At 40.6% G+C, this 22,960-nt stretch overlaps 2 protein-coding genes across 3 annotated transcripts in view; one reads left to right on the top strand and one right to left on the bottom strand.

Moving 5' to 3' along the window:
• LOC124804655 (zinc finger matrin-type protein 2) overlaps nucleotides 1-275 on the bottom strand; it is a 34,506-nt gene extending 34,231 nt beyond the window's left edge. The window contains exon 1 of the mRNA XM_047264880.1: nucleotides 117-275. Coding sequence (XP_047120836.1) covers nucleotides 117-131 — 15 coding nt within the window. The 5' untranslated portion in view covers nucleotides 132-275. The remainder of the gene's footprint in view (nucleotides 1-116) is intronic.
• A 193-nt stretch (nucleotides 276-468) lies between these two features.
• The window catches only part of LOC124804654 (FHIP family protein AGAP011705), a 228,100-nt gene continuing 205,608 nt past the window's right edge, over nucleotides 469-22,960 (top strand). For both annotated transcript variants that reach the window (XM_047264879.1, XM_047264878.1), the window contains exon 1: nucleotides 469-922. The gene's annotated coding sequence lies outside the window, so the exon portion shown is untranslated. The remainder of the gene's footprint in view (nucleotides 923-22,960) is intronic.

The following is a 22,960-nucleotide window of genomic DNA, read 5'->3' as shown; positions in this document are numbered from 1 at the left end:
AACTGATCTGTATGTTATCAAGATAACCTTTTCAAATTAATTCAACCAATTAAAAATACTGTCTCTACTGAAAATGTCACACATCCTTTCCACAAAAACAAAACATAAACACGTACCTCTTTCGACGCCATGTTGTTGAGCAAAGATGTATCAAACAACACGACCTTTGATCATAGAACACAACAGAACCTAGTTTGACTTGAGTATATAGTTATTAGTTACCACCTCCATTAGTTCAACAAATTAGCCGAATAGACATTAAAAATCATGAGCTGGGAACTAATATCAACCTGACTGTAGAGTATTTCGCAATACAATTTCCATAGCAGTATTTAAGGGGATTTATACCGAGCAAACCCCAGAATACAAACAAAAGACGTCCCTTCAATTGTATATCAAATACCAAAATACAGCGAGAATGAATGTCGAAGCATATCTTTGATGCTATATTTGCATCTAAATGTCATTTAAAGGGCCAAGAAAAATTAGTTCTTCTAATTTGACAGTTGAGATGGTATCTTCAATGTAATCTTTGATGAGATGAGGTTTGCTGTCCTCATTGTTGCGATAGTAAATGAAAACATAGGAACAGTTGTTTTCGCTGACAGGGCGTAGTGTAGTTATGATTGTTCATCAGCTTTGTGAGATTAGTTGCTAACTTGCGTAATACACGGTGTTATTGTACCTGTTTCGCCTTATCAGTGTCGTAGAAATGGTGCAGTTTTTTATAGCAATGAAGTTACTGCATTGTTTCCATTTTCAACGGACAAGATGTTTAATATTAGACAGACAGTTTGAAGTCTTTTATTAATCTGCAAAGAGAAGAAATTATCCAAATGCTGTATATTGTTATGGCCGACTGGAAATGTGTGCGACAGGAGCGTGCCGAACATTTTTTCTGTAAATGTATCGCCTGCAAAAGGTATTACTTTATATATGCCATTATTTTACTAGCACACATTCGCAAATCACGAAATTCGAACTCCACAAAACATAGTTTTGGTGAACTGTAACAGTATGTCTTGAAATCACCACTATACAAACTGTTTACGCCCGTTTTAATGCTAGCTGTCTATAGTTACACCGTCAAATTACATAAAGTATTCAGTAAACGGCTTCAGTTTACTACTTTGGTGTGGCGCAAGTCAATATTAGTGTTGTGGTTCCTGTAATGTCCTACTTCGGGCGGGTAATATATAGTACTAGTTTTATAGAGAACTAAGATAGGAAAAGTAAAATTCATTGTGGAAGGAGTACAGTGATTGTTTTGTATTACAGAACATCACGTAACAGTTCTTGAAAGTTAGGGAGGCAGTTTGCAAGCACTTTAGGAAATGCCTGGCATCAACAACAAAAGGTTACAATCTAGTGTTCCTGCTTGAATAAAACACGAACGAAAATATTCTGCAAAGTTATGTGTAACACATTACTCACAATTATACTCCCTGTTATTGAGTGCCACCGTACTTGTTTGTGTAATTGCTGTGATCTGGATTTACTGGTAAAATGTACAAATGACACAATTAGTATCCTCTCCCTTCCCTCCCCCCACCCCTACACACACTCACAGAGATTGCTTTTACAAGGATACTGGACATGTCATGGCATTGCAATTTACTAACTACAAAAAATAGACACAGGCAGTTAGATGCTTACAGGTCTAGTTTTACAAGGATGGAACAGGTAGTTGGCTGTGGCAGGAGCAACCCTCATAATGTAACACTACACACACTATCAGCTGACATCAGGTCAATAGTGACATTTGGTTTCTGTATTATGCATTACAGCATCTCATCTGAGAATCAGTCAGCATCCTGCTATAATGAGTGAGATATGCTGTTACTATTAGACATTGCAGAGGTTAGGGTATAAGGTTCTTCAGAGAAGGGAAAGTTGTGAAAGTGTTATGATGGATATTTTATTATCATTACCATCATTATTTTTATTATTTGTGTTACATTTTCACCAAACTCCTAGTTTTTCTTATCTAATCTTCATTGTATGGAATGTATTGCTCAAGAGAGAGTTTTTAACTGCCTTTTTAAATAAGTTTGTTTTAGTAATCTCTTTAATTTTCCTGGTGTGCAGTTTGTTGTAGCTATGGTTTTATTATTTGCTGGAAAATGCTGTAATGAGCTTTACATTTATTCTTAAATCAAGATCTGTTATGTGGTCATGGTCAGAGCTGTTTGTGCAATAATGATGAAAGTCATTTTTAATGTGCATAGGTGATTAAGTTTCTAATATTGAGAAATATACCCACACAGTGTACCTAAGCTCCCAAGTGTTTTGAACAGATCTTTACAATTAGCTCAATTACCATTTTTAGTTACTGTTCTTATGGCTCTGTTCAGTAATTTGTAAACTACGTTCATATTTTGTATATATTTTTTGCAGAAAAGAATTCCATACTTAAAGAACTGAGTGTACATATGAACACTATGTTACAAAAAGACACTGGCAGTTACACATAGATGACAGTACTCTTTTGGGCATAATACGCTGCTGACATTCTGTTAGCAAGTATCTTTGTGGGCTCACATTACTTCATTTGGGAAACAGTTTTCATTCATAGAAGTTTTGTGTGTGTTATGCAGTCTTTAGAGTAGGCATCTTCTAACTCCAGTCTCAAATATTTAAACTTTCTGAAAATACTCAACCAACTTTTTGAAGCTGTCATTTTAAAAATTATTGCTGCAAGTGAACAGCCAATCTCAGTTTCAGACCCATCCTGTATCTTGGGCTGTCCTACACGTCTGTGTCACCACCACTAGTTCCCCTCCCCCCCAATTCACATTTGCTGGTTTCACAAACACACTTCGAAACTATAACATTCCAACCTATCTTAGTCTTTTCTTCCGTGCTACTTTGGGCATATACCAAAATAAGCTTTACTTTCTTCGGTTTGTGACTATATATGAACTAGTCTCCAGTTAGCATTACCAACTTTTCTTTGAACCAGACCAATACTTAAGTTGAGCCAAAATGCAACCATTCACTAACAAACAAGCACCGAAAAAATGGGTCCTAACCTCCATAAACCACAAGTTGCTCGCCAAAAGCCACTCACCCACCAGCTAATGCCCATCCTGAACACAAAATACAAATAAAAAGGAAATTAACAGAAGTTAAATCCTGTAGCATACTTCTTCAAAATAAATAAAACTAAAACAGAATCAAGCAGCAACTTAAGTGAACTTGCTGTATTTCTGTGGCAGCAATGGTTGTTGGATTGTGTGTTTTAGATTTTGTCCTACAGTATAACACTATGCAACAAGGTCCTGTAAATTACTGAGTGGGTAAAATGAAACTATTTGTAAACAAGTGAACATTGGTATTGGAGATATGGTCTATCTATGCAACTAAATTGAATACTGATTGTTTTGTGCCATGTGCATTTATCTTCTTTTTATTTGTGTAACATCTTCAGTTGCTCATATTACATGTTTGCTGTGTCTTTATAATAATTGTGTTATATAATGATTACAGATATGTTATTGCAGTTTTTTTTTTTTTTTTTTTTTTTTTTTTTTTTTTTTTTTTTTTTTTTTTTGTTATGCAAGGAACGAATTTTGTGATACAAGTTTTGAAAGTTTAAATTAAGATTTTGTCCTTCTTATGATTTTGTGACCTTGTTAATCCTTAGGCCTACGTGTTGTCCTGGAGTTTTACTTAGTTGGCCTTCGTGCATCAGGATGTCTGATTTTTGGCATTTTTCAAATACATTTCAATTGAACACTTCACGTTCACTGTGTATTGGTTGTGTGTGTTTACTGTATATACTGTTGTAAACTGTCACTGTGTGTTTTTCATTCATCTAGAGGGGGGGGGGAGAGAGAGAGAGAGAGAGAGAGAGAGAGAGAGAGAGAGAGAGAGAGAGTACATACAGATATTAGAATGAACAATTAAAACATAAAACTCCTAACATTGCAGGAAAGCTATACTTGCATAGAGCCCTTCCAATGAACAGGAAAGTAATAAATTACCAAATCAGCTAAAGCAAAATGTTAATTTGAAACATATTTAGCAAATGCCAAAAATCTGGCATCCTAGTGTAAGAGGGGCAGCTAAGCACAACTCTAACATGACCAGTGTGGATTAATAAAATCACAAAATTGTAAATAAAACCAAACGTAATTTTATTCTCTTGAGACTCGCACCAAAATAGCTGTTCCTTACCTAATGAGAGAATAACAAAAAACTGTAATACCGTAATATATCTCTAGACATCACATAATCTAATTATTATATAAAACAAACATGTAATGCCCTCCACTGAAGATGCATCACAAATGAAAAGAAGAGAAATGCATATAGTACAACACAAACAGCTTTTCATTTACTTGCACAGATGGATCACATATCCAAGAATATAGAAGCAAATAAGGAATGACTGAAAACATAAAAACTGACAAGTTACCATTGGTCTGCATTCCACTTGCCCACATTTCCAGTTCTTAAAAGCCACAATAAAACTCTTACTTGATACTGGGAGGTACAACTGCCTGTCTTATCAGGGTGTTAAGAAAAAGTTTGAACACTTTGAACCAATTGTGTCAAAATCCATACCTAGTGTGATCACAGAGTCTCAAAACAGTAATTCCTGGTCATAGTCCCATGTCAGATCCTGTTCTTCGGTTGAGGGAGGTGACATCAGCTACCTTGTCCCCTGAACCGGCAGTACCAGTGGTAACCAACCCATCGGTGCAGCTGGAGCTGCCTCGTCCTCCTTAGACATCATCAGGGAAAAGGACACCTGCCAAGGTGCACCCTCACTCCTTCCCATGAAAAGAAACAGAGCAGCAGTCCTGCACCACTCAATGGCTGACAGAGCCACAGGCTGCAGGTCATAGAAGAAAAGTGGTCCATCCTTGTTGCAAAAGTTGAGACAGGAAAATCCTCACAGAAACCAAAACTTCACAGAGACAAGGACGATAATCAAAAGTTAAAATGAATTCTGGTGCATCGCTCGATCTGGCCACCATCCTCACAGAGGCCGAGGCTATGAAAGCGAATGAAGAAACAGATCGAAAATGACTCTGCTGCAAAGTATTTAATTCTCTCGTTTCCCTATCTTTGCATTCTCAGATAGTATTCTAATGTTCCCTCAGTGGACCTGTAATAGCTACTATCGCCACCTGGCCAAACTCAGTCAGTTAATGGCTACTTACTCTGCAGTTGGTGTAGCACTTCAGGAGAAAAGATTCTCAGAAAGTCAACTTTCTACTATAAATAACTGTGAATCGTACTGTCAAAATAGCATTAACACCAAGTGTGTGTGTGTGTGTGTGTGTGTGTGTGTGTGTGTGTGGAGGTGTCTGGACACTCATTCGTTATGACACTTTCATTGAGCAGGTGCTACTAACCATTGCTTTAGAAGCTATGGCTGTTCGTGTCTACTTCCTAGTTAGGCTAGCAGTATCTAATATCAATCTACCTCCGGATATGTCTATGCCATATCACTAGCCGGTGGAGCTAGTGGAACAACTGCCTCCACTCTTCCATCAACGGCCAGGGGAATTCAATGTCTACAATCCCCTGTGAGACATTGAAACCACATCTACCAGGGAAGAAGTAATGGTACAGTTAATTTCAAAGCTGGAAGTCTGACTACTTAATGCTGGTGGAGTGACACTTTTCAGTATAACCCGTGGAACATCCTCAGCTGTAGGTTTTACAGTCTGCAGTCGAGCGTCTTACACTTGGTCCACTGGTATGCCCATGGAGATCTCTGCATCAGTAAGCAGATTCATATCAGTGTCTCTTTCTCAAGCCATCGACCAACTGAACGTGTACCATAGTGGTCACTTCAGAAAGCCAATTGGCAAACTTTCACCTGGTAAGCTACTTTTGAGGTCAGTCAAGAGTTCTTCAGACCTCTCCTACCAGAAATGTGTGCCGTGGCATCCTGAGAAAATAGCTGCAAGCTGTTGGGGAGTACTGAAGGGCACTTCAAGGGCACAAATGTAATCCTTCTGTGGGACATTTAATAGCATTCAACAGACTTGAAGTGCAGGGACAGTTTTTTAATAAAAAAGTGAAAATGGAAGTGTTGGGAACAGTATCTATCATGTGTGAGAGCCCAACCCCTTTGTCTCAGACGTGGACTAACCCTGCCGCTTCTGCAACCACACACTCTTCATGGTAGTTCCTGGCATCTCTCTCTGTGGCAACATCTGTGTTTGATGCTGCTGTCAGTGCCGAATATTTTGTGACACACTTCACTGAGGTGCCCGCTTGCAGTAACTACCATTCTAATTTCCTGATCAAGAAATGTTTGGCAGAGAGAAACTCCCTATCCTTTCATGCACAAGGCTTTGAGCCATACAGTGTTCCATTTAGTGAACGGGAATTCTGCAGTGCTTTAGCGGTGTGTCGAGAGAGACCCCCTGGACATGATAAAATCCATAACCAAATACTTAAACACCTTAGCTGTGACAGCATAAAACACATTCACGGGTTTTTAAATTGTATTTTTTTAAGGGTAAGTTTATTATTGTTCCTGCTCTGAAACCTGGAAAAAGCCCTCAAATTTTGCTAACTATTGATCCCACTCCCTAATGAACAGGATGTATAAATTATTCAAAGTTGTGTTCAACTACAGACTATGTTGGGCCTGACATATATTGCAATTTCAAAGTGGCTTTTGGGCATTCTGGTCCACTACAGACCAAGTGCTTCATCTGGAATTTGCAGTATGCAGATTCCACACATCACCAATACTTGATCACTGTGGTTTTTGGCTGCAGAAAGTGTACAGTACCACCTGGCACCATCACATCCTGACTACTCTTCATCAGTGGGGCTTTTGTATCCAAGATGTCAAATCCCTCTTACTGTACCAGGTCTGAAAAGTGTCTACCCTCAACAGTGAATACTTAACAGGAATTTGGGGTAGCTCAGGAATTGATTCCAAGTATGACCCTCTTTACCATTGCAGTCAGTGGTGTCGTGGCTGCAGTGGGACCCACAGTATCGCTGTCACTGTATGTGCAGGACCTTTGTCTCTATTACATCTCTGCATCATGTGTGCACCACAGAGATCTAACTTCAGGGGGCTACACAGAGAATACATAACTGCACCCTGAATCATAGATTTCAGTGTTCTCTCACAAAACCTTAAGTCATGCACTTTTGTAGACTCAGGACTATGCATCCATACCCAGAACTTTAGCTCCTTAACCAGTTACTTGAACTCGTTTAACATTTCAAGTTTTTAGGCTTTTTGTTTGATAATAAGTTAACTTGATTACACCACCTCTAGGTAAATTTCAGGAGAAAACTTAATACCTTACATTTCTCAGCAGTGCCTCCTGGTGCGCAGGCTGCACAGTTCTTCTGTGATTGTACAAAGTTTTGATTTTATCGCATCTATGCTATGGGTGTGTTGGTTACGGTTCAGCAGCACCTATCAGTAATGAGCTTGTTAGACACTGTCCATCATAGTGGTGTCCATTTGGCAACTGGAGCTTTCCATACAAGCCCTGTAGACAGCCTCCTAGTGGAAGCTGGTATCCCACCACTGAGGGCCAGACACTAGCAAATCTTGAAAAATTCTGTTGTCACAATCTTTCAGATGCCCAGCAGTTAGTGTTAGTTCACCTTTTCCCAACCTATAGTTCAGATTGTTTATGAATCACCCTAAAATGGGTAGACCAGCTGATATACAATTGGAAGCCCTGTGCACAGACCTCAGACTTCCCTCTCTTGTCTGTGTACGCAGTGCACCTCCCTCCCTCCTCCCCCTCCCTCCCTCCTATGGTGTGTACCCAGTCTTATGGTTTTGATGGACCTGTTTTGTTGCCCTAAGAAAATGCTAATCCTACCATTCTCACATGCCCGTTCTGCTCAGTTCTTCACAACCACCCAAACTCAATATGTATCTACACCTACGGATCAAAAGTCAATGGCAGGGTTGATTGTGCTTTTGGACATGCGAGGGGGCATGATAAATATTCTCAGCCGAGTGTGTGCAGTGTATGCACTAGACTGATGACCTCAGCAGTTAAGTCCCATGGTGCTCAGAGCCAGTTGAACCAGCCAGTTGTATGCACTACAGAGTTGGTCATCATATCATGTGTTCGGAAGTACGTCAAAATTATTGCTGCAGAGAACACCCTTGTTTATAGTGGCTCCATGAGATGCTTACAAGGCATATCTCAGTGCTACCCCAGAAACTCTTTGGTCGCTGGCTTTTGAGACCTATTAGTTGATCTACACAGCTCTGGAATTACAGTAACATTCGTCTGAACACCGAGCCACATGAGTGTTCTGTGAAATGAGCTCCCTGAAAACAAAATTAGCTGAAAAAGTAACCACAAGAGACAAACTTGAACATGGGCTACCTGGCATAGACATAAGACTGCAACTGCGACATCAACTTTTGAAAACCTGAGATCTGGAATGACAGGCTACTGTGACCCTCAACAAGTTGAGAGCAATCTAGAGGACTACCAAGGCATGGCATACTTCTCTCCAGGCATCTCGGAAAGATACTGACATATTGTGCTGACTGCATATTGGCCACACCAGGCATACTCAATAGCTCCTTTTGTGTTCAGGGAACTCGTCTCAATGCAGCAGTGGTAGTCATCTCACGATAACCCATATTCCTGCAGTCTGTGACCTGGTGGCTGATCTGAGGTAAATAATCAGTCTGTCTTTACCCCAGATGCTTGTTGACAGTCTGATAAAAGCTAACAGAGACATGCCTCCTGAGGGGAAATTGGATTTCATAATACAATTTAATATATCTCCACATTTGGTGTCGGGGATGTAGGATGGAGCGCATCTCACTGAGGTGTGTATGCCATGAGTGATCTCCAGCTAATTTCTGCCTCCACACTGTTGTACATTTTTTTAAAAATTTTTTGTGTATGTATTTTATTTATCTAACAGTTAAAGTTTCTTGACCTTCTAGTGTGTACGGTCTTAATTTTACCATTCCATTTTAGTTGTACTGTCTGTGATGACCCTTTTTGGAGAATACCTCAGTTTCCAGATACACTTTTTAGTTGCCTGGGTTTTATCTCACTTAACCATCTTCCACAAACCCTGAAACAGTTATTTCTCCTTTCCATCATCATCTTTTTCTTCTTCTTTCCATGACAACAGACACAGTTCAGAATCAAAACCCTATTCATAATTTTATTAATTACAGATTCTGTCTCTATTAAATGTCAGCAGGACAGCCAGGCTAGTCAAAGACAGTTTAGCTCACCCAAAAGTGGAAAGTTGAATTCTTCACTTGCCACACAGATTTTGAATATGGGCAGCACTCAAGAACTCGCTGAACTGGAATGAATGAGACATGTAATTGTCTGATGTTCACATGAAAACACAACTTTATACAATGCGAATCAAGTATGACCATAGTCCCTCATAATAAGTTAAAAGCTCCTTTGCATATAAACATCTGAGGCTAGTACTCAGGGTTGCAACTACCGTCACAAGTGAATACATCACAGGGCTGTAACAGACTGATACTCACTTCCTGACTTACTGCTACACATTGATACTGAATGCTCAAATGGGGTTCCCTGCATTCTCGGTGCAGTCAGCAAATTGGCCACTACTTCTTGCCCAACAGTGCACCTGACTATCTGCTTGAAAAGTGCCTTTCTTTCAGCATTAAGTTTCTGATAATGCTACCAGTTGGGATTATTTCTGCTGCCTAATTTTTTTCTACAATAGATAAATTTTTGAAGAAATAATAAGCTTTGTTCCTGTATGTGATAATAAATGTGGCTTTTATGATTTTTAAAAAAAAATAGAAATTGGAGTAGTCTTTGTTCCCCAGACTGGAGTAGTTTTTATTCCACAGACTGCATTTCCTGTTGTCACTGTACCATTTAATGATAGGTTAATTGCCTTGGAATTCGGGACGTGTATCATTTTATAGCCAGAATATGGTGCTGAAATATCTAGATCCTCACTTATACATGAAGAGCCGATAATCTGTTCAGATTCACTGTTTATTTATTTATTTATTTATTGTATGGCATTCTCAGTTAAAAAATTTCTCTTTTTCAGAAATACTTTTCTTGTTATTGACGGTCTGTATTTTATAGTCTCTCTGATGTGGCCATTGTCAGCTATTTTGCTGCCCATATAGTGCAACTCATCTATTACCTATAGTGGCTCATTTTGTAATCTCGTTCCCTGAGGAATAGCCAATTAGACTACATACCATTACCATTGTTTTAATTTTGTTGTTGTTCATCTTTATAATCACTTTTCTAAATGCTATCCTTAACATTAAAGTGCTCTTTCAGGTCCTTTGTTATCCCTGACAGAATAAAAATATGTTTGGCAAACTTCAGAGTTTTTCTTCACCCTTAACCTTACGTCTCTTTCCAAATTTCTTCTTGCTTTTCTTTAGTACGTGGTCAGGCACAGATTCAGTGACACTGGGATTAGGCTATGGCCTAATGGATTAACATATCTTGACAATCTCCTAACAAATGGTCAAGGAAATGAGGATTATACGCAAATGTTATGATATACTTTCTGACATGTTCCGTGTCCTCGAGAACCATCTTATTTTCGGGTCTATGGAACAAAAATCTAATCTAATCTAACATAATCATAGAGTGAACAGACCAAGTTCAGTCATGATTCTTATCTTCTGACAAATGGACACATTGTGATGTGATTGTGGTGTTCTTCCTCCTGTACTCAGTATACTTACAATATGTCACCTTGGCTAAGCTGATGAAGAACCTTATTTTGATCTTTTTGCTACCCCTCATACACTCAAATGATAAAACAGCTGCAGCATTGACCTTGAAATCTATGAGAGAAATCTGATTTTACCAAAAGATTTAATGACCCTGCTAGTCTAGCCCACGGCCTCCAGTTTTCATCTGCAAAGTCGTGTGTCTTGCACTTCTGTCGGCGTCGTACCATTCATCCGGACCCAGAACTTTACCTTCATGACGATCCACTCACTGTAGTGGAGACATATCGATTCTTAGGACTAGTTTTCGACGCTCTATTGACTTGGCTTCCTCATCTTCGTCAGATTAAGCAGAAGTGCTGGCAGGGCCTCAATGCCCTCCATTGTCTGAGCAATACCAATTGGGGTGTAGATCGCTCTACACTGCTGCGGCTCTACAGCGCCCTTGTCAAATCCTGAATTAACGATGGGAGTGAGGTTTATGGTTTGGCAGCGCCCTCAGTATTGCAGTTACTCGACCCTGTGCACCACTGCGAGGTTTGACTAGCGACAGGAGCTTTTAGGACGAGTCCGGTGACCAGCCTACTGGTGGAGGCTGGGGTTCCTCCATTGCGGATCAGACGTGCACAACTGCTTGCCAGTTACATAGCACACATTCGTAGTTCTCCTGAGCATCCGAATTACCATCTCCTTTTCCCGCCCGTGGCAGTCCATCTCCTGCATTGGTGGCCTGTGTCGGGGCTAACGATTGCAGTTTGCATGCGGTCCCTTCTCTCCTTCCCTTTACCACCTTTACTTGTGATCCGTTCACGTACGCCTCCATGGTGTACACCTCGGCCGCAGCTTCGTCTGGACCTGACACATGGCCCTAAGGACTCCATCAACCCTGTGGCTCTCCACTGTCACTTCCTCTCAATTCTTGATGTGTTCCAGGGCTCAGAAGTGGTTTACAGCAATGGCTCGATGGCTGATGTTCGCATAGGCTTTGCTTTCGTTCATGGCGGCCATATTTAACAGCATTCATTACCCGATGGCTGCAGTGTATTCACTGCAGAGCTGGTGGCCATTTCTCGTGTATTTCAGTATCTCCGTTCATGCCTGGGGAGTCTTTTCTTTTATGTACTGACTCCTTGAGCAGCTTGAAAACTATCGACCAGTGGGTCATTCCACATCAAATCACCCAATAAAAAATAAATTTTACACCCACCTCCTTAGATTTTCATGAAATTTGGCTCAAATGGTTCTAATACCATCCTGACAACACCTGCAAAATTTTTTTGCTGTATCTCTTATAGTTTTTTTTAATAAATTTTTTAAGTTTTTATGTTTTGTGTTTTCCGAACCTTTCGAAATGGTAAATTTAATTTGTATTCAAAACTTTAAAATTGCTTGTCTTAAAAACTCTTCTAGATAACATCATGAATTTTTGCAGCAAGTTTATTTATTATACATATTTGAAGATAAAAAGATACTATTAAAATATATTAATATTTTCTATGAAAAAAATATATATATGTATTTTTTTCTTTTCTTTTTTTTGACGGATGTTTTGTTTTATAAGAATTGCAATATCTAGAGTCTCAGACCTGATAGAATGCTCAAATTTGTTTTAATTTACTTTTAAACATATAGGCTACTTGATAAAACAAAAATAATGATGGCTTTTTAACATGTTTATTAATTATAGTAGATTACATTAGAATTATGTACAAAGATAGTGTACTTACGACACATATGTATAACCCAACTGATTGCTTGAAACATTGAATTTTTTTAGTAATTTTGTCTTTTTAATAAACATTAATGCTGATTCAACTTGTTTTTCCACTTCATCCAAGAGCTTTCAGTTCTTTTGATACAGTCTTTATTGAAGTAATACATTCTTCCAGTGCCACTTGATTGAGGTGCGTCTACTACACAGACTATGTGCTCCAAAGGCACTATGCAAGAATCTTCTCTTTCAGGCCAATAAAATGATGCAGCTGATCCTGAAGGATGTAGAAATAGAATTTCTGCATCTTCTTCATCATTGAATATTGTTTTTACCAGTCCAAAGTACCAGTTACCATCATAATTTACAGCCACATAGCTATTTATGGATGGTTCAACACGAACCCAATCAGAAGATGAATGGAAAGAAAAGAGTAAGGAGGGTTTTACACTATCTATAGTCCTAATTTCAAGGTTGTTTGTTGGAAGTGGTTTGAAGTTATGAAAACTTGTTGTTCCAGGAATGGTTCGGGTTGCTGAAAAACGGTTTTCTAGTTTTAACCGTAGCAAATCAGCTTCTTTTTTGTCAATAAAGTGAAAATGAACACACATCGATTACTGTCATTATTTGTTCTTTGTCTGAAAGCTGTAGACTAGCTTTCCTTAAAATTCTTTTAATAGTTCCTCCTAGGCCATCACAAATTGACTTCCCATGACTTGTTGCAAAAAAAGAGTGTTGGGCCTTCAAATTAAAGTCTCTCAAGTGTTCAGTCAAATTTTTAAAACTGTTTCTATTTTTGTACTGCCCAACACAACCATCTGTAAAGTAGTGAACTGAGTCAATGTCAGTATGATGTGATGACAGCCACTTTGTAATTTCTCTTTGTACAAAGTTAACAAAACCAGTATCACGTTCTTGGTCATCACTATTAAAACATTGGTTGGAAACAAAAACATTGTTTTCCTCATTTCTTAGAAAAACTCCAAATGGGTGTAGAGTACAACCACCTCTATTCCAGTGGTAACTTTGGATCTCATTTTGTATAACGAAGGAATAATTTTCACTGAAACCCATCACAATAATTGCTGTTTTGGGTGATGGGTCTTCTTTCAATCTTTTAAAGGCTGCTGATTGGGATTTTGCTACAAACGAGTGCGGGGTGAGCTTTTCCAATGACCTAACCAATAAAGAATTGTAGTCTTCAACACTGATACGACTGTTTGATCATTTCTGCACTGTCTGTGTTAACCCACTGACTGATTACAATTTCTTCTTCTAAATCATAATCTTCACTTAGTTTTTCAGATAAGTACTCAGTTAGTGCAGTATTTGCAGTACAGCTGTCGCAATGACGTAGCATGCAGTTTTGGTTTTCCGTGTTGCACACAAGCATCTTAATTAGGTCTTTATAAGATTCTTCAATTTTCACAGCATCCAGTAATAGTTTAACATTCTGGTGGATACTGCATACACGTACAGTGTGTGTGCCTGCAGCACCAGCAAGGATACACCATTTAGGCCTCAAGAAACAAAATTTTGAAAATCCTACTTCTACCTCGGGATTCTCCCATTAGAAAGAATAATAGAGTTCTCTCAAGTTACACAAAATGAGTCTTTTTTGCATGTACACATTTTTTTGAACACTTACTTTGTCTTTTGTTCCAGGTAGCACTCTGGAACTTTCATCCTTTTAATAAAAATCTGTTACAAGTCTTACTGTATTTTCAGAAAGAGTTTTACCTTTTTTTGGACCAAGAGTTTCCAAAATACCTTTTTCGGATTTTAGCTTTCTAGCTTGTCGCACCACGTACTCTCTTACATTAAATTCTTTCATCACTTTATTTTGACTCCAAGAATCTGGAGCCAAGGTCAGAATCTGGATTTTTCTAGACCTCCCAACAGATGAAATCTTCTCTTTCATAAGAGAAATCATTACATCAAAATCCTTTGCTTTCTCAACCACACTTGTATCTTCTTCGTCATCATCAGAACTTGGTGCATCATATTTTAATGCTTTTGAAACCGCCTTTTTTGCAGTCTTTTCAATACTGCTAACCTTCCTTTTAAAATAAGACCCTTTACTTTGTTCTGACAAGCCATGAAGCTCTATCGGTATTAAACCTAAATTATCAAGAGCAATGTTTGTTTGTACGAGGGATTCATTTCTGGATTCCTGTGATTCTAATTCAACCATGACTTCATCATCTGTTTCACTTTCATTGACTTCAACTCTTTATTTTTCTTCACAAAAGTTACGGCATGTTGAGCAAAACTTTTGTCCAGGTTTTATGCTAATATTTTTTGTCAGTAATTGTTTAGAAAGATCCAAGCCTACACTTCTCAATGATTTTTTGATGGGCTTTTTGTGTTTTTTTAGTGGGTCTACACATGTTGTTTGATACTTTTCAAAAACATTTAAAAAGTTGTAGCTGTGGTATGAACATATATTCTTAAATTCACACAGATTAATTCCAGATCGTATGTGGATCAAATCTTTTTCTTCCTCGCTCAATTCAGATACCGGCTGTAACTGTTTTGAAGGTGTGTAGGTTGTTTGGAAACAGTCAGATTTTTTAAATAACCCTACGCTACAGGTTTGAATATCTGACATACTGATTTTGGTCTGATTACTGTTCTGGTTACTTTTATAGGATATTGGAAAAGAATCTCTGTAAACTAAGTAACAGTACTTACTGAAAGTTCGAATAAACTTAATAAAATACTATCCAAGCACTATTTAACACTGTAATAATTTTTTACTTCAAAACACAGGAGTAACAAAACAAAATCCAAGCGTACATTGTTACTCGAAGAAGACAAAAACTTATTTTCGGTGTCTAAGTCACTTGGTACTTTTTATTTTTAAAATATAATTAATATTATTTTAAAAATTAGATATCTATTAAACAGGTTAAAAAGCCAACATAATTTTTCTTTTATCTGATAGCCTATACAATTAAGAGTATATTAAAACAAATTTGAGCTTTCTATCAGGTCTGAGACTCTAGATACTGCAGTTTTTGTAAAACTAAACATCCGTTAGCTAAAAAAAAACTTGTAAATTTTTATTCATTTGGAAAGTTTTAATATATCTTTCTGGCAATTTTTTTTAACATTTAGATATAATACACAAACTTATTCCAAAATTTCATACTGATATCTTGAGTATTCTTTAATATACAAATTTTTTTAGTTGTGAGGACACGTTTAAGTTACAATTTCCGATTGCTGAAACAACGACAAATCTAAAAACTTTAAAAATTTATAAAAAAAAACTATAAGAGATAGAGCAAAAAAATTTTACAAGTGCTTTCAGGATAAAAGAAGTAATTGTACCAAGTTTCATCAAAATCTGACATGGTTGGTGTCAAGGCCTGGGTGACTTGACATGGAATGACCCCAGTGCTACTTTCGTCATCCTTTGATAGCATCCATCCAGGAGTCCATCTTTGCCCTGGAACGATCCAGTCATTCAGTGGTGTTCGTCTGGACCCCTGGTCACATCGGAGTCCCAGGAAATGAACTTGTTGACAGGCTGGGCAAACAGGCTACACAGAAGCCATTTCTGGAGATGGGCATCCCTGCAACTGACCTGTGTTTGTTATTACACTGCAAGGTTTTTCAGCTTTGGGAGATGGAATGGCAAAATATTGGTACGCACAATGAACTAAGAGCCATTAATGGGACTACGAATGTGTGGAAGTCCTCGATGAGGGTCTCTCGCAGGGACCCCGTGGTTCTGTGCCGGCTCTGAATTGGCCACTCTTGGGTGACCCACAGCTACCTCCTGCGCCGTGAAGACCAACCTCAGTGTCAGTATGGTGCCCGGTTGACAGTGGCCCATATTCTTCTGCTCTGTCCTTCTTTGGCTGCCCTACGACTTCATCTTCAGTTGCCAGGCTCGTTATCATTGATTTTAGCAGACAACGCCCCATCGGCTGATTTGGTTTTACGTTTCATCTGTGAGGGTGGGTTTTATCATTCTGTCTGAGTTTTAGGGCATGTCCATTGTCCCTCTGTGTCGTCCACCCTAGTGCTTATAGGGTGGAGGTTTTAATGTGTTGCAGGGTGGCTGGGTTTTCCTTTTTATTTTTGTGGTAGGCCAGCCACTGTAATCTGCTTCCAATCTCTTCTAACTGTTTCTTGCATTCTCTCATTTTCTTGTTCTCTTTTATTCCTGTTAGTGTTTGTTGCCTTTCCTTCGTTCTTGTGGTCTTTCCTTTTTTTCTGTTTTGTGTTATAAGTTTCGTCTGTTTTAATCTCACACTTTTGGCATTAAGAAACTTCCTGGCAGATTAAAACTGTGTGCCGGACCGAGACTTGAAATCGGGACCTTTGCCTTTCGCGGGCAAGTGCTCTACCAACTGAGCTACCCAAGCATGACTCACGCCCCATCCTCACAGCTTTACTTCTGCCAGTACCTCGTCTCCTACCTTCCAAACTTTACAGAAGCTCTCCTGCGAACTTTGCAGAACTAGCACTCCTGAAAGAAAGGATATTGCGGAGACATGGCTTAGCCACAACCTGGGGGATGTTTCCAGAATGAGATTTTCACCCTGCAGTGGAGTGTGCGCTGATATGAAACTTCCTGGCAGATTAAAACTGTGCCGGACGGAGACTCAAACTTCAGTCAGCTGAAAGTGGCCTCCAACTGGTTTATCTCCAGCACTGATATTACCGTCATTTGATCACTATCCCATCTATTTACCATTTACAGATCTATGTTCCCTGTACATGCATACTGTTTTAAATACCCGAGCATACTGCTTATTACATCCATTTATGCTGTGGCATTAATACAACACAAGAACTAAACCATTGGTTCAGGGGACGATTTCTGTCCTCCTCATTCTGTGTTGTCATTTTGAGTGTGGAGGGCCTGACACACAGCCTAGTCCCTTAGAATGACGCTCATCATATCATCAGGGGCCATCACAAAGGCTTCCACCTTGAGCTGCCTTGACTCCTTCCACTATTGAATTGTGTTTTCTCCTGTCAGTTCCACATAGTCGTTTCCTCTCAACATGCCTCCTTCCAGTGTACCGACTTCCACCTTTCTAATGGTTCCATAAAAACCCTGTCCATATCACCCCTGCCAACTACCAACAGTATCTCCACTTTAATATTTCATCATCCGCAAAAAGCCTCAGTGAACTTCCGATGTCATCCACAAGGTCATTTATGTATATTGTGAATATCAATGGTCCTACGACACTCCCCTGCGGCACACTTGAAATCCCTCTTACTTTGGAAGACTTCTCTCCATTCAGAACAACATGCTGTGTTCTGTTATCTAGGAACTCTTCAATCCAATCACACAATTGATCTGATGGTCCTTATGCTCTTACGTTGTTCATTAAACGACTGTGGGGAGCTGTATCAAACGCTTTGCGGAAGTCAAGAAACACTGCCTCTACCTGGGAACCCGTATCTATGGCCCTCTGAGTCTCGTGGACGAATAGCGCGAGCTGGGTTTCACACGATCGTCTTTTTCGAAACCCATGCTGATTCCTACAGAGTAGATTTCTAGTCTGCAGAAAATTCATTATACTCGACAAAATAAGTGTTCCAAAATTCTACAAGATGTTCAATATGCTGTCCACCATTTTCTGGAACAAGCTGAAATCAAGAAACAGCATGTTCCACAACTGATCAAAGTGTTCCCGGGGTCATGTTCAGAATGTGTTGTGCAATGCGTGCCTTCAATGCAGCTGAGCCCCGGTCTCTGGGCTCACTGTCGCGCATGATACATTAGTGGACCCCGTCGCAATTTCTAACTCATTGGGTCAACACTTTGCTGAGATTTCGAGCTCTTCAAATTACCCGCCAGCGCTTCTCCCGCAGAAACGTGCAGCGGAAGTGCGACCTCTTGCTTTCTCCTCTCAAAATCGCGAAAGCTACAATACTGTTTTCTCCGTGCGGGAACTCCAATATGCACTCTCTTCTTCTCGCTCCTCCGTCCCAGGACCAGATGGTATCCACGTCCAAATGTTGCTGCATTTACCACCCCATAGTCTGCGTTACCTCCTTCGCCTTTATAATCGAATTTGGACAGACAGTACTTTTCCCAGACGATGGCGGGAAGCTATCGTCGTTCCTGTTCCAAAACCTGGAAAGGACAAACATCTCCCCTCTAGCTATCGCCCCATTTCTCTCACGAGTAGTGTATGTAAGGTTTTGGAGCGTATGGTGAACTGCCGTTTAGCTTGGTGGCTGGAGTCGCGAAGTCTTTTAACACCTGCCCAATGCGGATTCCAAAAGCATCGTTCTGCAGTTGACCATCTTGTTGCTCTCTCCACTTATATCATGAACAATTTTCTCCGGAAACGCCAAACAGTAGCAATATTTTTTGATCTGGAGAGAGCATACGATACCTGTTGGAGGACAGGCATCCTCCGCACGCTGTTCTCTTGGGGCTTTCGAGGTCGGCTGCCCCTTTTTCTTCGCAAATTTATGGCAAAGCGCACATTTAGAGTGTGGGTGAACACTACTCTCTCCCGTACTTTCTCCCAAGAAAATGGGGTACCCCAGGGCTCCGTGCTGAGTGTTGTACTGTTTGCCATTGCCATAAATCCAATTATGGATTGTCTCCTTCCTGATGTCTCGGGCTCCCTCTTTGTGGATGATTTTGCGATCTACTACAGCTCTCAACGGATCAGCCTTCTTGAACGACATCTTCAAGGATGTCACGATCGCCTCCACTCTTGGAGCATCGAAACCGGCTTCCGTTTTTCTCCCAGTAAGACCGTTTGTGTTAATTTTTGGTGACGTAAGGAGTTTCTTCCACCCTCCTTACATCTAGGACCTGTCAACCTTCCGTTTTCGGACGTCGCTAAATTCTTGGGTCTTATGTTTGACAGAAAACTGTGCTGGTCCTCCCACGTTTCCTATCTTTCGGCTCGCTGTCTGCGATCCCTCAACACCCTCCGTGTCCTGAATGGTACCTCCTGGGGAGCGGACCGAGCGGTCCTTCTCCGCCTCTATCGCGCCTTAGTGCGCTCGAAATTGGACTATGGAAGCATAGTTTACTCCGCTGCTCGGCCGTCTATGCTTCGTCGTCTCGACTCTATCCACCACCGTGGATTACGTTTAGTGTCTGGAGCTTTTTACACCAGCCCTGTGGAAAGCCTTTATGCTGAGACTGCTGAACCTCTGCTGTCCAATCGGTGAGCAGTCCTTCTGAGTCGTTATGCTAGCCATCTGTCTTCCATGCCTGCTAATCCAGCCCATGACATTTTTTTCGACGCCTCCTTTGATGTAGGGTATGCAGGCCGCCCCTCCTCCCTACTACCACCGGGAGTCCACTTCCGTCAACTGCTCCATTCTCTTTCCTTCCGCTTTCCTAAAACCTTCTTGACAACTTCGGGTACAGCACCACCTTGGCTCCGTCCCCAGATCTGCCTGCTCCGTGACCTTTGTCAGTTTCCCAAGGATGGTACGCTTTCACTTGTTTATTGTCGGGCATTTTCTGCTCTATGTGCACAAATGACGGAAGCCACATTTATTTACACTGATGGCTCAAAAACATCGTTTGGTATAGGGAGTGCCTATATTGTCGGTGACACCCCAAATCAATTTCGGCTTCCCGACCAGTGTTCGGTTTATACTGCGGAGCTTTACACTGTTCTCCAGGCTGTCCACTACATTCGCCGCCATCAGCGGATACAGTATGTTATCTGCTCCGATTCTCTCAGCTCTCTCCTCAGTCTCCAAGCTCTTTACCCTGTCCACCCTCTGGTCCACCGGATTCAGGACTGTCTGCGCTTGCTCCACCTGGGGGGTGTCTTGGTGGCGTTCCTCTGGCTCCCGGGACACGTTGGTATATGTGGAAATGAGGCGGCCGATATAGCGGCCAAGGCTGCAGTCTCTCTTCCTCGGCCAGCTATTCAATCGATTCCCTTCGCCGATCTATGGAGTGTTTTATGTCGTCGTGTTGTTCTTTTATGGCACGCACATTGGTCGACACTTCCCCATAATAGATTGCGGGACATGAAAGCTCTTCCTTGTGCTTGGACCTCTTCCTCCCGAATGCGTCGTCGGGAGGAGGTAATTTTAACTCTAATCCGGATAGGGCACTGTCTTTTTAGCCATCGACATCTTTTAAGCGGCGATCCTCTCCCACTCTGTCCCCACTGCTCTCAGCTGTGGACGGTAAGACACCTTTTAATTGAGTGCCCCTCTTTTACTTCGTTACGCGCCTGTCTACAGCTGTCGCCTGATATATCGTCAATTTTAGCAGATGACACGTGCTCGGCCGATCGCGTTCTCGAGTTTATTAGTGCCAGTGAAATGACGTCAGTCATTTGAAGCTTTTTTTGGGGACAACCAACCCCTTTCTGTAGTGGATTTTTAAGCCTTCCTTCTGCTTTTAGTTTCTCCAATTTTTTGAGCTTCGCACGGATCAAGATCAGGTGATCAGGACAGCCAGGCTGTAGGGAAATGGTGGCTGATAATTCTAGCATTTCCAAAATGGCGCTTCAGCAGCTGCTTAATTGGATTTACAATGTTCGGAGGTGTGCCATCTTGCATAAAAATGATCCCATCCACACTGTTGGAGAGCTGGTATGACGTAGTTGCACAAAAGACACTTGTAGCACTTACCAGTCACAGTACAGGTAATAGGACCAGAAGCACATGCCTCTTCGAACAAATATGTCCCTATGGTAAATGATGTAGTTTACCCGCACCACACAGTGACCTTTTCAGGATGAAGGGGTACTGGTTGATTTGCACGTGGATTTTCCATTGCCCAATTCTATGTATTGACACCTACCATCAGGTGGAAGTGGGCTTTGTCTGCCCACAAAATCTTCCACAGCCAATCATCGTCTGCTTCCATATGAGCAAGAAATTCTAAAGCAAAGGCTCTCTTGCTGGCAGTTCAACAGGAAGCAGCTTCTGCACATGGATAATTTTGAATGAGTGGCAAAGGAGAATATTTCGTAGGATTTTGTGCACCATGCTCAGGGGTATGTCCAGTGTTCGGGCAATTTGTGTACTACACGTTTGCATACCACCAGTCATCTCCTCCTGCATTGCTGTGGCTGCTGCTTTCACTGACGTAGAATCAGCTGGTTTCCTCCCTCTACCAGGTTGCACACCATAAGAACCCGCGTTTTCGAATTTGCGAATAATTTTCTCCAGAGCCATGGCAGTCATTGGACCAACGACTTTTTTCAAACCCTTCCGTGTCCGGAACTTCCACAGTGTTATGTACACAGTCATCATTTTTGTTATACAGCTTTACAAGCTGAGCATGATTCCGCATTGAGACAGTTATGGCGAACGTCGCAGACACGAAAGGAGGTAAAGTCGTGTACCCGGCATGTTTATACCAACTTCAGTGGGCCGTGCACATGACAGGTGTTTCCGTTTTTCCTATTCTGACACATGCACCGCCATCTATTGATCAATTTTCGAACTATTCTTTTTCATCTGTAATGCATTTTCCCCCTTCCCTGATAATATTCCATTGCAATTTGATGTTATTCTGACCAGTGGTGTTATTTCTACAGCGTTACAAAAGTTTAACTTTTTATTATAATAACCCTGTATTACCCTCCTCATTCTATTCCATTCACATGTGATACGTGGTAAGCGAGAATTGTTTCATATCCCTGAAAAGCCCTCCATAGCAAGTGTGTAGGTGGTCAGATTCCTTCCTACCTGCCAAACTGTCTGTAATTAACAAATTCTGTGCCTTAGACACAACTTTTTACAGTTCTGAATTTATTAGAATGGGTGCTGAACCTACAAAGTTCACTGTTTAACCTTGTAGTTCTTTAGTGCTTCCAGTTCTACCCAACGCATACTCAACATACAGATTTCTGCAGAATATGCAGGATGTCACTTTACAAACAAGTAAGAAAAGTGAAATTTGTCAGAAATTTTTATTTTTTAAGGTATATTGCTAAAGAACAGACATATTGCTTAATAATCACAATGTTTGAAATGAAATGAGAATTCAGTTATTTACTTGCAAATTATTGCATTATTTCCAGATGGGCAAGAGTGCCACTTGGATAATAACACAATAATAAACTTGACTTGTCTTCCTTGCTTCAAGTTTTTGCAGTAGGGCCTAATAGTTTTTTCACATCTTCCCCTTCATGAATGACTCTGTCAGTGTTCCCATTCGCTCTGTATTTGGTTAAGGTCAGGGAAACTATCTCCTAATACCATTAACGCATCTTTTAAGAAACCCAGACTTGTTGTTACTCTGTAGCCAAATGTACTCTGTCACTATAGAGTCTTCTCTGGATTTACTTTTTGCAAATCTGTGGGGGAGGGGGGGGGGGGGGGGGAGAAGAGAGAGAGAGAGAGAGAGAGAGAGAGAGAGAGAGAGAGAGAGTGTTTACAAAGACTCAATTTTTTCAATAATCGTTTCATCTGCTGTATGTTATGCCCTCTTTTCTTATCACATATTCAGCCAGCATGTATCTTGTCTTTTTCACAGTACTGAAACTGGTTTCTTTATTGCTCTCCCATCACTGCTAACTTACCAGTCAGTGAACCTTTCGGGTGCAATGCATGCAAGTTCCAGTTTTCACTTTACTCTGTGTACGGCATTG

This window comes from Schistocerca piceifrons, chromosome 7, assembly GCF_021461385.2.
Source record: "Schistocerca piceifrons isolate TAMUIC-IGC-003096 chromosome 7, iqSchPice1.1, whole genome shotgun sequence".
Taxonomy (NCBI): domain Eukaryota; kingdom Metazoa; phylum Arthropoda; class Insecta; order Orthoptera; family Acrididae; genus Schistocerca; species Schistocerca piceifrons.
The sequence above is the reverse complement of the archived record's forward strand: the minus strand, read 5'-3'. Positions and strand labels throughout refer to the sequence as shown.